This window comes from Talpa occidentalis, unplaced genomic scaffold, assembly GCF_014898055.3.
Source record: "Talpa occidentalis isolate TD23 unplaced genomic scaffold, MPIMG_talOcc4v2.1 talOcc4.11, whole genome shotgun sequence".
Lineage (NCBI taxonomy): Eukaryota > Metazoa > Chordata > Mammalia > Eulipotyphla > Talpidae > Talpa > Talpa occidentalis.
In genome coordinates, this window is record NW_023601104.1 from 30,960,772 (window position 1) to 30,975,942 (window position 15,171).

Consider the following 15,171-nt stretch of genomic DNA (forward strand, 5'->3'; position numbering starts at 1 on the left):
AGAAATATAAATAGAAATGAAGTTTTACTTGCCTTAGTGGAAGAGGTGAAGAAACGGGTTGACTGAGAATCAGATTATCGTGTGGTGATAGCTGGAAGAACATTAAAAATAAAGTATTAAAAATATAAAGATGAACTTTGAGTTTCACATTCTGGTAAAAACATATAACCTAATGATGCCTATGAAGTTTCAATATACCATTCGTCAGTATAAGAACTGCTCCTATTACTTAAGATCCTGAAAACTACATCCCTATCACTGATCTCCTCTACCTCCTAACTGGCCTTACTCTGAATCCTCTCTTTTCTTCTGTTCCTCAACATTTTTCTGATGCCATTTTAACAAATTTGTATCAGAAGACTGTATATCATTTAATACCATAAAACTAGGATTAGCAAACCTATGACCTCTAAAGCAAATCCACAGGCCAAGTGTTTTCATAAATGAAGTTTTACTGGAACATAACCATGTTCATTCATTTATATATTATCCATAGCTGCTTTTGGATTATGACAGCAGAGCTAAGTAATTTCAACAGAGAAAGAATTGCCTTTTAAGATTAAATTATTTATTGTTTGGTCCTCAGCAGAATCTGTTGACTTCTGCTATACAACAAATCTTTTATGGTATCAAATTGATGTGCTATACATATTCTGGCACTAAAAACCAAAAAGTAAAACAGGGATAATATGTGGATATGTATACTAATTTACAAAGCTTACCAAAATGAGATTTTTCTAGACATTTTATATGTGACATAATGCTATTGTTTTAATCTACATTTTCAAAGTTATGCAGATTTCCACAAATTTGTAAATATCTATTTGCCAAAATGATTTCTAATTTTGATTAACACTCCATTACAGGCTGTAGACCATAGACCAATGATAAATGAAAGTATAGATATGATAAATGAAAGGCACATAGACCAATGATAAATGAAAGTATTTTCTTTACATAATCATTGCATAAATGATTAAATAGACAACTTACATATCAACAGTACAAACAGAAAGAAATGTAAACAAAGGAGGAAAAGATATGGTCAACTCGGAAGAAGGAGAAATAATTTATGCTCATTTTAAACTTCCCCCAGTCACAGAGATATAAGCATTCCTTCCTATAACATGAAACACACAACTTTTTCTTCTATCTATTCGAATACATTTAACTCAGGGAATAACTGCCAAAGGCACAAACTTTCAAATATGTGGAACACATTTTGGGAAAGTAGTCCATTTTTGTGTATGTTCAAATGGTTGTTGCTGTTTACTTTTTTAATATTTCAATCCTTTAAGGACAAACATTAGATGCCTGTCTAGGAGGCAGCTAATAAAATAATAAGGTCTCAAACTCCAACATTAAACAGCATCTTTGAACTTGTTTGACTTTTTCCCCCTTTTAAAGTTACTATTCTTACATTATATACTTTGACAGGGTGAACAAACATAACAAAAGGTACTTATATCAACAAAACCTTACCTGAACTAAAATCCGTGGTCTCTGAGGAGATGGAAAAGGAACTTTATGCATAAAATGAGAAATATGCCTTAAAAACAAAAACAAAACAAAACAAAAACCCAATTGATTCCAAAGTGAATACCATATGCTACAATGGTCAACATGTCACCTTAGGTCCAAGTTCAGTCAAAAGTACTGCTTACCAATAATTTCAAAATTCCTGGCATAGAGAACAAATGGACAAGCTATCACCAAGAATCATGCTTACCATTAAAGTTGCTTCTACCTAAATCCAATTACTTTTCATAGTAACAGTTGCTCATACTCAATGAACAATGTCTGTGTTATCAATGTCCCATTTTGACATTTACTTTTCTAAATAAATAATATACAATGTATCAGAGATATGGACATTATTAAAGAAGCCAATTGTTACATTTATAATATACTTTTTAGTCAATTGTTCATACTTTAGCAAACATCTGGAGTGCTCTGGAAAAAAAACATGAGTTTTCTGGAAATATGAGTTTAACTGTTTCTGAAATATAAACAATATATTTTTTATAAACAATAAGCTAAAAATCCATTACTGATTATAATGGTTTTTTTCCCCAGAAGAAAATGGATAAAAACCCAGATTGATGGGTTTTGTTTTGAACACTGTGGAAATAAGGCAACAACAGTGAAAAAAATCTTTTTTAGGAATAAGCTATTTTGTTTCTGCATTACTTCTCTTATAAACATTATTTCCAAATTATCGTAGATTCAGACTGAGATAATTTCAACTGGATAGAGAATACTGGAAGAGGAGCTTATTAATTTTACAAATATGTTTTGACTGCTTGCTATGTATAAGACATTGTTAGTGGTGATAGGAAGTATAAAGCATATAGCTACCAGTTTATACCACTAAGGTATTCACACTCTAAAGAAAAAGATACAGTACCAGAGAACACACAATCTGCATGAATATCCTGGAGTTTAAAATCACAGAAAAGAAAGTGTGATCCATGAACAAAACTCCTAGCAGTCATTCAGGGAGAACCTGCTAGGTCAAACTATTTTTATGATAATACTAAGACACCATTTGCATTTTTCCACTGTTTTGGTATTTGCACTGATGGTGTAAAACTGTTGCAGATAAAACTACTGATACCTTAATATCAAGGCAGTGGTGACAAACTGTAGTAGTAATTGTATTCTTAACTACTATCAATATATACTCCTGTAGTATAAAAGGCCAGTTTCACTTAGGAATGTCTTTGATGAAGCAGTTAATATTACAACTTTTATTAAATAATCTGTGTGATTAAATTTCTTTTAATCTATGTAATGAAGAGAAGTAAGCATAAAGCATTTCCGGAGCATATATAAGGAAGATGGCTTTCCTGAAGAAAAGCACTTGTGTGACTGAGTTGTGACTAAATTAACTGTTTTGATTTTCACAGAGTGCCATTTATCCTTGAAAGAACAACAATATTGGGTGTGAATGAAGTATGTCTATTGCTTCAAACAAAAAATCTTGTAGTAACTGTCAATAATTAAATTCAAGTTTTCAACTGAAAATTAGAAATAAAACCAAGTTCAACATGAACTTGATAGTATCAATACTTAAGTTTTTTTCTGATAAGTGATGAAAAATGTAATTTTTTTAATTGATGAGAAAGTTATATTCACATTAGCTTAATGAACCACTATTATTGTGCAAAATGATGAGTATCCAGTGGTACAAAATCATACATGTGTCAAAGTTCCACTCAAAGACACAGACTAATAGATTTTAATGTAACAGAGGAAGTAAGTTCATTGCTAAAGTTTCAGATTCCACATTGCAAATGTGAAACTCTATATAAGAAACTACTTAGTCAAGTTTTGGAGCAGTGTCAAAAAATAAAAGCCTTTTCTGAAAAGACTATTCAATGTCCTCCCTTTTCCACCAAAATACCTTTTTTTTTTTTTTTTTAAGATTTATTTATTTATTTATACAAGCACTGGGTACAGTCAGAAACGCAGGAGGGTGAGAGAATTCACCAGAGCCAGAGCGGGGAGCAGAGCAGGAAGAAGGACCGAAGCACACTGCTGAGGGGAGCAGCGGGCGGCAGGAGAGGTCTGTGCGCCATGTGGGACCCTCCTCCCGTGGCCGGGGAGCAGCCGGGGATCGAACCGGCACTGTAGAAGCTGCTGGCAGCTTCGCAACCCAGCACTCAACCGCTGCGCCACCGGGGGAGGCCCACCAAAATATCTTTTGAGGCCAGGTTTTTATTCATATACTTCAACCAAAACACTGTGCAGCAGATTGAATGCAAGAATATATATGAAGATCTAGCTGTGTTCATTTTAGCCAGCTGTGAGAGATTTGTGAAAATGTAAAAACAATGTCATTCTTCTGACTAATTTTGTTTGGGAAAGATTATTTGTTCTCTCTCCCCCAAAAGATACTTGTATTAAAAAAATAAATAAATATTTTTAAAGCACTCATTTAAAATTTCTATTATAGTAAATAGTCACACATATAACATAGAAAAGCTCTTGGGGGTCCTCATTTTCTAAGAGTATAAAGGGGCTCATTCAGAGATTAAAAAATTTGGGAGCTGCTAGATTAGAATATTGAGATAAGAGCAGGAAAGCACATGGAAAAATTAAAGAATAATAGCATGCACCCAATGTTCTTATAATTATATCACTTCCCAACTGTCATCAGAGTCGAGAACTCTGCATAAGAACACAAAAGAGCTTAAGTAATAGATGTTATAAAATTACAATAGCCAAACAGACACTAGAGATATTAAGAGCTCATTTACATCTGATCATACCACAAAGCATTCAATTTTAGTGATCTTAAAGTAAATCACTGAAAATTTTTTAAAAATAAAGTGTAGGGCCTTCCTGATGGCACAAGGGGAAGGATTAAGACGCAACCTATGAAGCTAACTGCAGCTACTGCAGCACTTCAATTCCCAGCCAGCCAGGGAGCAACCCACATGCCGTAGCAGATCTCTCCTGACTTGCCCCGCTGCTCCCCTCAACAGTGTACTTCGGTCAATCTTCCTGTTCTGTTCCCAAACTCTGTCTCTGATGAATCCTCTCACTCCCCACACCTCTGGCCTTTACCCCTGCTCTTGTATGCATAAATAAATAAATCTTTAAAAAATAAATAAAGTGTATATCTTGTTTTTTAAGTTTATGATATCTAAAAACAGCAGGAATTTTTTTTTAAGATTTATTTTTATTTATACAAGAAGTGGGTTACAGGTCAGAGGTGCGGGAGGGTGAAAGAATTCACCAGAGAGAGCGGGGAGCAGAACAGGCAGACGGACCAAAGACATTGCTGAGGGGAGCAGCAGGCGAGACAGGAGAGGTCTACCATGCCATGTGGGAATATCCCTGGCCAGCCAGGAATTGAACCCACGCTGCAGAGGCTGCGGACAGCTTCACAGCGCAGCGCTCAACTGCTCTGTGAGGGGAGGCCAGTAGGAATATTTTTAAAGGTTCATATTAAATCCAAATTACAGATAAGATAAAAATTACAAAACTAAAAAAAAAAACAATTAGAATATCTAAACTTCACTAGTGCATCAAAAATGAAATGTGTATTTCATTTTGTTAGTAATAATATTATAAATAACATAACTGTCAAAGCATAATGAAATATAACCTGACTGAAATAACCAAACCCTTTTCTGTTCAAATAACTCTTGAGAAATCTAGTTTCCATATAAAATATATTTGGTTACCACTACATATATATATCACATAATGGACAGACCTGCTAAACTCTAAACCAAGAAGACTTCTAACTTACTTCTCAATTGGAAGAACATGAGGTCCAGAGATGGAATAACGATACAGAAAAGTCAGAAACTTCCTGAATGCATCAAAAAAAGGCCAGTGAGAAAGAAGGCAGATGCATTTATTAGTGTGAATTGTTTTGGAACTATCAGACTTCCCATCTGTCGGTGATGCTAGACCCAAAAGAAGTCTCTGTTTTTCTGTGAGATTCTCTTCAGAATATGGTTCATAAAACTGAATAGCAGCACCATAGACCTGGAAAATAAGGAATATATATATATAAAATAAATACACCTTATATCATTTATTCAAATCATATCATTTGTGACGTGTCTCGTTATTGGGTAGAAAAGGTGCTTTAAATTGCACTTGTTTTACATAATGAGTGAATGTAATTTTATCAATATTCTCTATAAGAATATGGTGAAAAGTAGACAGTGGGACAGAATAGTAGATAAGAAAACATAAGTTCTAAGTTTAGGCAATTTACTGAATTCCTCTGAACTTCAATTTTCCAATTTACAAAATGAGGATATAAACTAGAGATGATTTCCAAGGTTCCTTCGAACTTTAATACTCTCTGATTTTAAACAGTATTGTATATTTATGCCTTTTGTATTAGTTTTAATGCTTCTATAATTCAGAAAATGAAGTAATGAAGACATCATTTCATGATGAAAAAAACTGTCACCAGATTCACTCACTAAAAGCATTCAGTTATATAGAACAGAATGAAAATTCTCTTTTTCTATGTCTCTAGATAGTGTTGTTATAAGCAAGTAGAAGAGGCACATATACTAAATTCAATTTAATCAGTTTTTTTACTGCTTCTTCATTACATAAAACTTAAGAAATTAAGAAAATATACAAGTAATTCACAGAGATCATTTGTAAAAACACACAGCACCTTCTCAGCTGAGGCTCCAGTTAACACAAAAGTAGAAAACACAGGAAGAGGGTATTTGCTATTTGGTGGCCAACATTCAATAGTTGCACCCATTGGTAAACAAAACAGGGGAACAGATTCCGGGAGTGAGAATGACTCATAATCTTCTTGAGGATATCGACAAATTAGACCTATAAAAACAACAATAAATATTAAATTGTCATCTCTCAAATTTAGAAGCTGGTAATTTGAATGAGACTAACCTGTTTTATTATTTAACACATTTGGAAGGTCTACATATTATCGATGTTCATCAATTAACTGAATGTTTCAATGTTTCATATAGATTTTAATCCTTTAACATCGTAACTATTCATAATAACAAGTTTATGTTTAACATTTATTGAGCATCATCTACAAAGACTAGTAAGTTGAGGCAAACAAGGAAAGATTATCCTAAAGCAATGTACACAGGGGCTTCCCTGGTGGCACAGCGGTTGAGCGCTGGGTTGCGAAGCTGCCCGCAGCCTCTGCAACGCCGGTTCCATTCCTGGCCACCGGAGGAGGGTCCCACTTGGCGCGCAGACCTCTCCTGCTGCCCGCTGCTCCCCTCAGCAGTGTACTTCGGTCCTTCTGCCTGCTCTGCTCCCCACTCTGACTCTGGTGAATTCTCTCACCCTCCCGCGCTTCTGACTGTACCCAGTGCTTGTATAAATAAATAAATAAATCTTTAAAAAATAAGAAATGTACACAAACACACACATACCCTAAAAATTGTTTGTGGTTACATTACTTTAAAGGATATGAATACACTAGTTTTAAAATTTTTCGATAGGGATGCTATATAAATCCACTTCATTAGCTCTTAGTAACTTCCCCCCGGGTTGGGGTGGGGAGGTTTCCATTTTACATATTTAAAACAGATATCCCATTGGCGTATATATGTAACTTCAAGGATGAACATATGAAAAATACATAAAATATAGAAGGCACATATTTACAATGTTTTCAGAATAGAATCAACTCAAACTGGGCTTCTGAATAATCCCAGATTATATGAAGATAAAGTTTCAAGTGGCCTATGATTTTATGTTAAGTAGACTAGTCTAGAAAGTGATTCAGTCATCTTCAGTTGTACACAGCCTCAGAGCAGAGCCTCGTATTGGTTTTGTGGGACTAGAAAAAAAATAGGTTCCCTGAACTTGAACTCTTAAAGTTAATGGAAACCATTACTAGACATGACTTCAAAGACAAAATGATAAACTGGGAATAAGGGTACTTGCTCTGCCATCAACACCTGTGTGAATATGCACAAGTCACATCCCTATAGGCATCTGTTTTTCTCATCTATAAAGTGAGGTTGAGCTACATATACTAAGGGGAAGGCAGTTTAAAATTCCCAATTATATACTAGCCAACAATAGGTCCCATGAGAATCTGCAGTACAGTCTCTTAGGTCAAGAGGTAAAATAGTAAACCCTTTAAGTAGAGAAATAACGATGAATTGTGGATTCTAGAAAATCAAAGACAAAAGAAAAAGGTAGGAATCTAGCATATTCATTTTAAAAATATATACATTTAAAGGCTAAATCTCTCTCGATCAATATTGTATGTTTGATATTTTGATTTTCCTGGCAATTGAAAAAAATCTCAATTATGTGTTATAAAACCACAAATTAGTTTACAATATTTCATATTACCATGAAACATAATTATATATGAACTACAGATTTGATTAAGTTTAATATTAATATTCAAGAAACATTAATTTAAAAGTAAAACATTTTCCCTCCTGATTAACAAACTTAGAGAACTGACACTTATTATTCATTAAACACATTGTTTTAAAAAAAAAACTGCCTTTTTTTAAATTAATCTTCCATTCAGCATCCAATAATTGTATGGATGAAAACAAAACAGAATCAAAAGACATGGGCTGCAGTCCCAGTTCTGACACTAACCTATCAAGACAGGTTTTTGGTTTTTTCCTTGAAGCTTTCTGGCCTTTGCAATGCATTTGTATATCAAATAGTTTAAGAAAAAGTGTACTTACCAGCTTTATAAGATATAGTGTTAGTCTTTGCCACAGATTTTTTATAACATAAGTACACTGCAGATCCCCACTAAAGTAAAAGGAAAAAGGGAAAAATTTAATTTTTAGTAGCAACTTAAAAAAATTGAGTCTCTTTGGTCTCTCCAATACTATTATCTAAAATGTAGTAACAGATTTTCCCTGTTGGCTATTTTCAGTTGGCATTTTTTTGGCATTATTATCTACTTTCAAAAGTAAAATTTAACATTTTTCCCCCCTTGCAATAGCAATAACATGAGGAAAACTTGACCTTTAAAACAAAACTAAGTCACAACAATTTAGATTTTATTCTAAGTCCAGATGTTGGGCAAAAATTATTAAGAAATATCTATTCATGAGTACACCTTTCTTTTGATTATACAATCCCTTTCAATATTGCCACGTTTTTCGGCAGCTTTTTATACCAAAACCTAAGAGTTATAATTTGTCATATATTCATTTTCTTACTTCCCATTCTCTCCTGAATCCATTCCAAATCAGGTTTTAATTCCACTGTTCCTTAAAAGAATACCCTAACTTCAGTGATGTCAAGTCTAATTGTTGATTCTCAGTCTTCATCTTATTCAAGCTCGCAGTAGATTTTGATAGCATTCATGGTTCCCTTCCTGAAACATTTTCTTTTCTGGGCTTTTGGGGGATGAGACTCTCTGCATGATGCCACCTAATCTCTGGTCACTCCTCAGTCTCCTTCGTGGCATCCTTTCTCTGTTCCTGATCATCACATGCAATCTCTTCTTTACTTTCTCTAAATGATCTCATACATTCAATGCTATGGTTTTAAATAACAGTTACTCAAAAAGGAGTCTCAAGTTTCTACTCCCAGTTGCAACTGAGATGGGGAAGATGGTGGGTAAAGCAGATTTGGGGGTGAAGAAAAGGAGTTCGCTTTTAGATATGGTAACTCTGAAACATGTACTAGATATCCAAGTGAAGAGTCAAATGGAGCTAAAGCCAGAGGTCTAAAATGGAGACGAAACTTACGAAATGACACCACCTGACAGAAAGGTGGGAACAGATATATCCATTGCATACTTCCTGACCTCCTTCATGTCTCAACTCAAATATCACTCTAATAAGAGAACATTTTCTTCACCACCTTAACTATAATAACAAGCCTCCCTCTTCCTTGCCCAGTTCTCCCTATTACCCCTATCTTGTATTTCCCCCCTCCATAGCACATCACTATTTTGCATATTGTACACCAAAAAAAAAAAAAAATCATCCAAACAAACCTGTAAAATAAAGTACTAATTTTACCCCTATTTTATGAATAAGGAAATTGAGGAACAAAGAAAGAGTCATGGAACTTGTCCAAGAGAAGCATTTGGAATTCAAATCCAGTGGTTTAGCTGGAGCCCATTCAATTCACACTGTATTTCCTCTTTATCCTCTTCAGAAGAGAAGAAATGTCCTCTGACAATACTGACACTAATGTTTCAGGGTAAACAATAATAGAAACCATTATCTCTGGCTTTAGTTTCAATGCAGTAAGTCTACTGATTTTGATTAGGTTATACAATGCAGAACCATTATACAATACAGATTTATTTTGCTGTCTTACAGAGGGGGTTGAAAACATATTCAGGGTCCCTAAACTTGCACTGTATTCAGTCACATATCAATATGTTCCAGTTCTCCCTCTTCTAGCTTTATCTAAACCTTCAGTGTTTCTCATGTTGCTGGCCGAAAAGGGGAGGTTTGATAAATAAAGCAGCTTCTCATGAAAAAGTAATAAATGACAAGGTATATATAAAACCTTTTAGAATTCAGCCAAGTGTTAATTTACGTAGTTATAAAAGGACCATGTCCGGAGCTGCTCTAGGTTCATTATGAAATTAAATTTTAAAATTTGTGATTAAAAATTCAATTGTCAAAATTACAGAAAACATGTCTTTCATACTTTGTTGGTAGGAATATAAAATAGTTATACCTTTCTTGATAAAATCCTGAAAGTAAATATATGCTTTGATTCAGAAATTCCAGGACATATCATAAAGATATATTAAGTAATGCAGTAGTGTTTAAGAGTTTGGTTCCAGGGTGCTATAGTCTGGGTTTGAATGCTGGTTCAACTGCTTACTGAAGGTGTGACCTTGGGCAAGTAACTACCTTTTCACTTTCAATTTTCCTTTTTTTGCAAAATTGGGTAAATACTACTCAAGATGGTTGAGAGGATTAACTGAGTCAACGGATATGAAATACCTAGAAATACCTAGTGCTGTTATATGTACACATAACAGCATCATAAATATAACTTATTTTATGGAAGATTTAACTGTAATTATGTTCATGAAAGCTTTGCTTGTAATATTAAAAAAAATTAGTGCCTAATATGAAAAAATGTTCAACATCACTTGTAATCAGGGAAATGCAAATCAAAACTACCATGAGATACCATCTTACACCAGTGAGAATGGCACATATTAAAAAAACTAGCAACATCAAATGTTGGCGAGGTTGTGGAGAAAAAGGAACTCTCCTGCACTGTTGGTGGGAGTGCAAACTGGTCCAACCACTATGGAGAGCTGTGTGGAGATTTCTGGACCTACTAAACATAGAGCTTCCATATGATCCAGCAATTCCACTCCTAGGTATTTACCCAAAGGACACAGAAACATCAATTCCAAAGAGCAACTGCACCCCTATGTTTATAGCAGCACTGTTTATAATAGCTAAGCTTTGGAAACAGCCCAAATGCCCAAAAATAGATGACTGGATCAAGAAGATGTGGTACATATACACCATGGAATATTACTCAGCATTCAAAAAAGATAAACACATGCAATTTGCAGCAACATGGATGGCGCTGGAAGGGATCATGCTCAGCGAAATAAGCCAAAAAGAAAAAGAAAAATACCGGATGGTCTCACTCATAGCAGGAATCTAGAAAACTTAAATAAGGGGCCAGGAAAATGAATAACTATAAGAAAGTGAAAATCAAAATCAACAAAAAACTATGAACCAGAGACACTTTTTGGGGGTGGGGGGCGGGAGGGGAGGGATTGGGGTCAGAATGGGGGGTTTGCAATTGTATGGGGGAATATAAAAATAAAATATATTATTAAAAAAAAAATTAGTGCCTAAATGTCCTAAATAGATGATGAACTAAATGAATTGTGGTAATCCTTTTAATGCAGTCATATCCAGCCATTCAATGTCTTCTATATTAGAACTGCCACTATAATCAAAGAAATGCAAATTAAAAATAGAATAAGTCTTGCTTATTAGATAGTCAGTAATTAAAAACCAACCAGTGTTGGTGAGGTGTGGGAACCGGGGAAGGGCATTCTTGTACATTATGGCTGATGGGAGCATAAACCACATCTTTTCAAAGTGATTTGTCAACACTTTTCAAAATATACCGCAAACCCATTAAGTAGTTACAATTACTTATTCTTCCAGAGACCAAAAAAAAAGAAAAAAATTGATCAAAGCAGCATTATTAGTAAAGGGAAAAATGAGAAATAACTCGCATTCATGTGTATTTTCTGGCATACTGTATGATCATTAAAAGAATTAACCCTCTAGAGTTACAGTAACTGATAAAGATTGATAGTGAAAAAAGCTCATATCAGGCCTCCCTGGTGGCACAGGTTAAAGTCTCAGCACTATCAAGCTATTGCCAGCCACTGGGATATGAGGTCTATCCCTGGTCAGGGAGCTAGCAGGAGCAGCAGACTTCTCCTGTCTCTCCTGCTGCTTCCCTCAGCAGTGTATTTCAGTAGATCTGCCTGTTCTGCTCTCCAATCTGTCTCTGATGAATCCTCTCACCCTCCACACCTCTGGCCCATACCCCAGTTCTCCTATGCATAAGTAAATAAAAATAAATCTTTATTTAAAAAAAAAAAGTTTATATAAGATACATAAAAATTTCCAATTTTTGAAAAAATAAAGAATGAAGTTATTTTATTTATATTACACATATGTGCAGCTAAAAAGGACTGGAAGGACACAAGTCAAATTGTTAATTGTCACCCTCAATAAAGGGTTACAAAAGATGGAAGTAGGAAAAAGACCTACAATTGTCACAGACCTACAATTTGCTCCCCCTCTTGGTTTTCTGAGTACACTTCTTTTTAAGAACTGAAAACAATCACGGAAGAACAAATCCAAAGACAATTACAGATCATGCATATCTTAAGGCTAGTGGAAGGACTTTGGCTTTGGGAAGCCATCAAGCAGAGGAAACAATCTTATTTTTGTTTCTAAAAGAATTCCATTTGCAGCTATGTGAAGAACAGGTTGTAGGAAGAAGAGGAAGCAGTGAACAGTTAGACCAAGGGTCTGGCAAACTATGGCCCACATTTGACCCAAGGCCTGCTTTTGGACACATGAGCAAAGAATGATTTTTACTTTTCAAATGGTTGTTGGGGGGAAAAATTGCACAATGGAGACTGTGGCTGCACAAAACCTAACTTGTTATTTAGTCCTTTATACAAAAGTTTGCTTGACTCCTAAATTAGGAGACTATTGTAATAATCCCATTAAGAGATGATTACTGTTTGGACCAGGGTTGTGGCAATAGAAGTTAAGAAGTTAAGAAATATACTTCCAGGTATATTTTAAAATTACAGTCAACAGGATTTGCAGAAGAATTGAATGAGTAGAAGAGAAAGGTCAAGGATTACACCAAGGTATTTCAGTGAAAGTAGAATTTCCATTTATTAGATAAGGAAGACTATGGGGATAAGGAGGTTTGGAGAAACACAGCAGGAATTCAGTTGGGATATGTTAAATTTGACATCCAAGAAAAGATGAATTAGAGAGGTCCAGGCTAGAAACTCAAATCATCCTGTAGTTAAATGATGAGATCCTCAAGGGAGTTACATTTAGATGACAAAGCTAGATGGCCTAAGGACTGACTCTTGGGGCACTCCATTGTGCAGAGGTTAGGGAGGTGGGAAGGAATTGGGAAAAGCAGAAAGGGTATAAAGGGTGAGGTAGGAAGACAGGAAGGGTGAGTACAAAGGAAGAGAATATATCTGTTCTTCCTGCCACTGTTTCATGAAGGAAGAAGTGATCATCTATGCCAATCAAAACCTAAGAAGTTAAAATGAAGAACGAATCATCTAATTCAACACAAGAACAATCTTGAAGGGACGATGGACAAAAGTCTAACTGAAAAGTGTCAAAGTGTGGAAGGGGAGAAAATACAGTCAACGCTTTTGAGACATTTTACTGTAAAGAAGAACAATGAAATGCGGTAACAGATGGAGGGGGGCAATGGGTCAAGAAATTGTGTAAAGATGGGAGACATTGCAACATGCAGAAAGAAATAACCCAGTAGTGAGAGAAATTGGATGACTCACAAAAAAGTAAAGAGAATTACTGACCGATGTCCTCCAGTAGGTAAGAGGGCACTAGGTAAGACTAGGTAAGATTTAGTGCACAAGTAGAGGAATTAACCTTGGTTTGTGCATTACTCTTGCAGTAAAGAGAAAAATCTTTTTTATTTTAAGAAAAAAATCTCCATTTGAAAACACAATTAAAGTACTTTCTTAAAAAAAATCCAACATATTTAAAATCGTATTTTTAATTCAGTAATTGGGCTATGCTGTTTTCCAAATAAAGATTTATTTTAAAGTATGCTCTCTTCTTTGGTGGCTAATTTTATCAGTGCAGAAGAGTTACTTACCATACTGTTATTGAGATTCTTATCGACTTTGCAGAATGTATGTGGGGGACTTTCTCCTTTACTGGGTATAATAATGCATATGTCTGTGACAGCCAATGTATTCTGAGTCATGTTTTCAGAGGCTCTGCGGTAAGTGATATAAATTCTTTGTGATGAGGTATTGCCACTAATATTTGCTGGGCGTCCATAGGGAGTACTCTGAATAATTTCACAGCCCTGCTTCAATCTTTCTTTCCACAAATATATAACCCTAAAAAATAAATTAAAAATTAATAAATACACAAATACAAAAGCATCCTTAAATAATGTCAGGTATCAAGAGCTTATCTTTCAATGTAGTAAAAATATTCCACTTGTATTACATGTTTGAATTGCACAGTCATGTAAAATTAAAGCATTGTTTCCCTACCAAAATTAAAGTAAAGCAAGAAAAATTCGTATTAATTTTTATGTTTGTTAACATAAAACCACAAAAAGGCAATAATTAAGTGCAGAGGCACTTGTTTAAATGCTCCATTTAATAGAATTATTTATTTTTTTGGTCTCTAAAACTAAGCATCTTCTTTAGAAAAGGCAATTTTGTATTTCTGGCCAAAGTTAAAATTTTATGAAAAGCTCCTTACCTGACAAGTATAGAACCTGCTTGCATACTTTTACTTCCAATAATTCTCCAGGTCTAAGAGAGAGTTTTAGCTTTTCAAAGAGAAAGTAAACTCAATTCTATCATTAATAAAAAGTCTGGATGAAAGACACTGGCTTTTTTCCCTTCTTCACTGTGGTAAAATTACAGGCTTTTAATAAAGGGAAGGTCAATATCCATTCCTTAAGTCTTCTGAATACTATACTTAAAGTACTTGGGGACACAAAGAAAACGTCATGCTTAAATAACATTTTTACTCTCTCACAGAATGCCTGATTTGTACTTGTATGCTAAGTCCTTGCCATTAGTCAAGAACAATTTTTAAAGGCTTACTATATAAAATGTCTGCATTTTCTACAAAATTGTCTATAAAAGTACAAATCAGGAATTCTGTTGTTACATAAAAAAGAGAGCCCCAGCTTCAAGACAGTACCCTAAGCAAAGCACTAATTTACCACAAGAAATTTGTTTGGTGCACACAGACTCAAGCATCCATCTATAATTATTATAAGTGATGCTGAAAAGACATCCTTTTCTTGTATTTTAAAAATAATTAAAACTTTTATGATCAGGACAATACATTAATATTTGGTGTTTTTCTATAAAAATGTTTTTCAGATTTTTTTCCTCTATTGTTATTAGACAGATAAGATGAAAATGCTCGGAAC

General features: G+C 34.5%; 1 protein-coding gene across 4 annotated transcripts in view; it reads right to left on the reverse strand.

Annotated features, from left to right (window-relative positions):
* Positions 1-15,171, reverse strand: part of DENND4A (DENN domain containing 4A) — a 95,031-nt gene that overhangs the window by 50,780 nt on the left and 29,080 nt on the right. For all 4 annotated transcript variants that reach the window (XM_037502747.2, XM_037502746.2, XM_037502745.2 and 1 more), the window contains exons 5-10: positions 13,864-14,113; positions 8,190-8,259; positions 6,158-6,327; positions 5,264-5,505; positions 1,483-1,549; positions 33-91 (exon numbers count right to left, since the gene is read on the reverse strand). In XM_037502747.2, the coding sequence (XP_037358644.1) occupies positions 33-91; positions 1,483-1,549; positions 5,264-5,505; positions 6,158-6,327; positions 8,190-8,259; positions 13,864-14,113 (858 nt within the window). The remainder of the gene's footprint in view (positions 1-32; positions 92-1,482; positions 1,550-5,263; positions 5,506-6,157; positions 6,328-8,189; positions 8,260-13,863; positions 14,114-15,171) is intronic.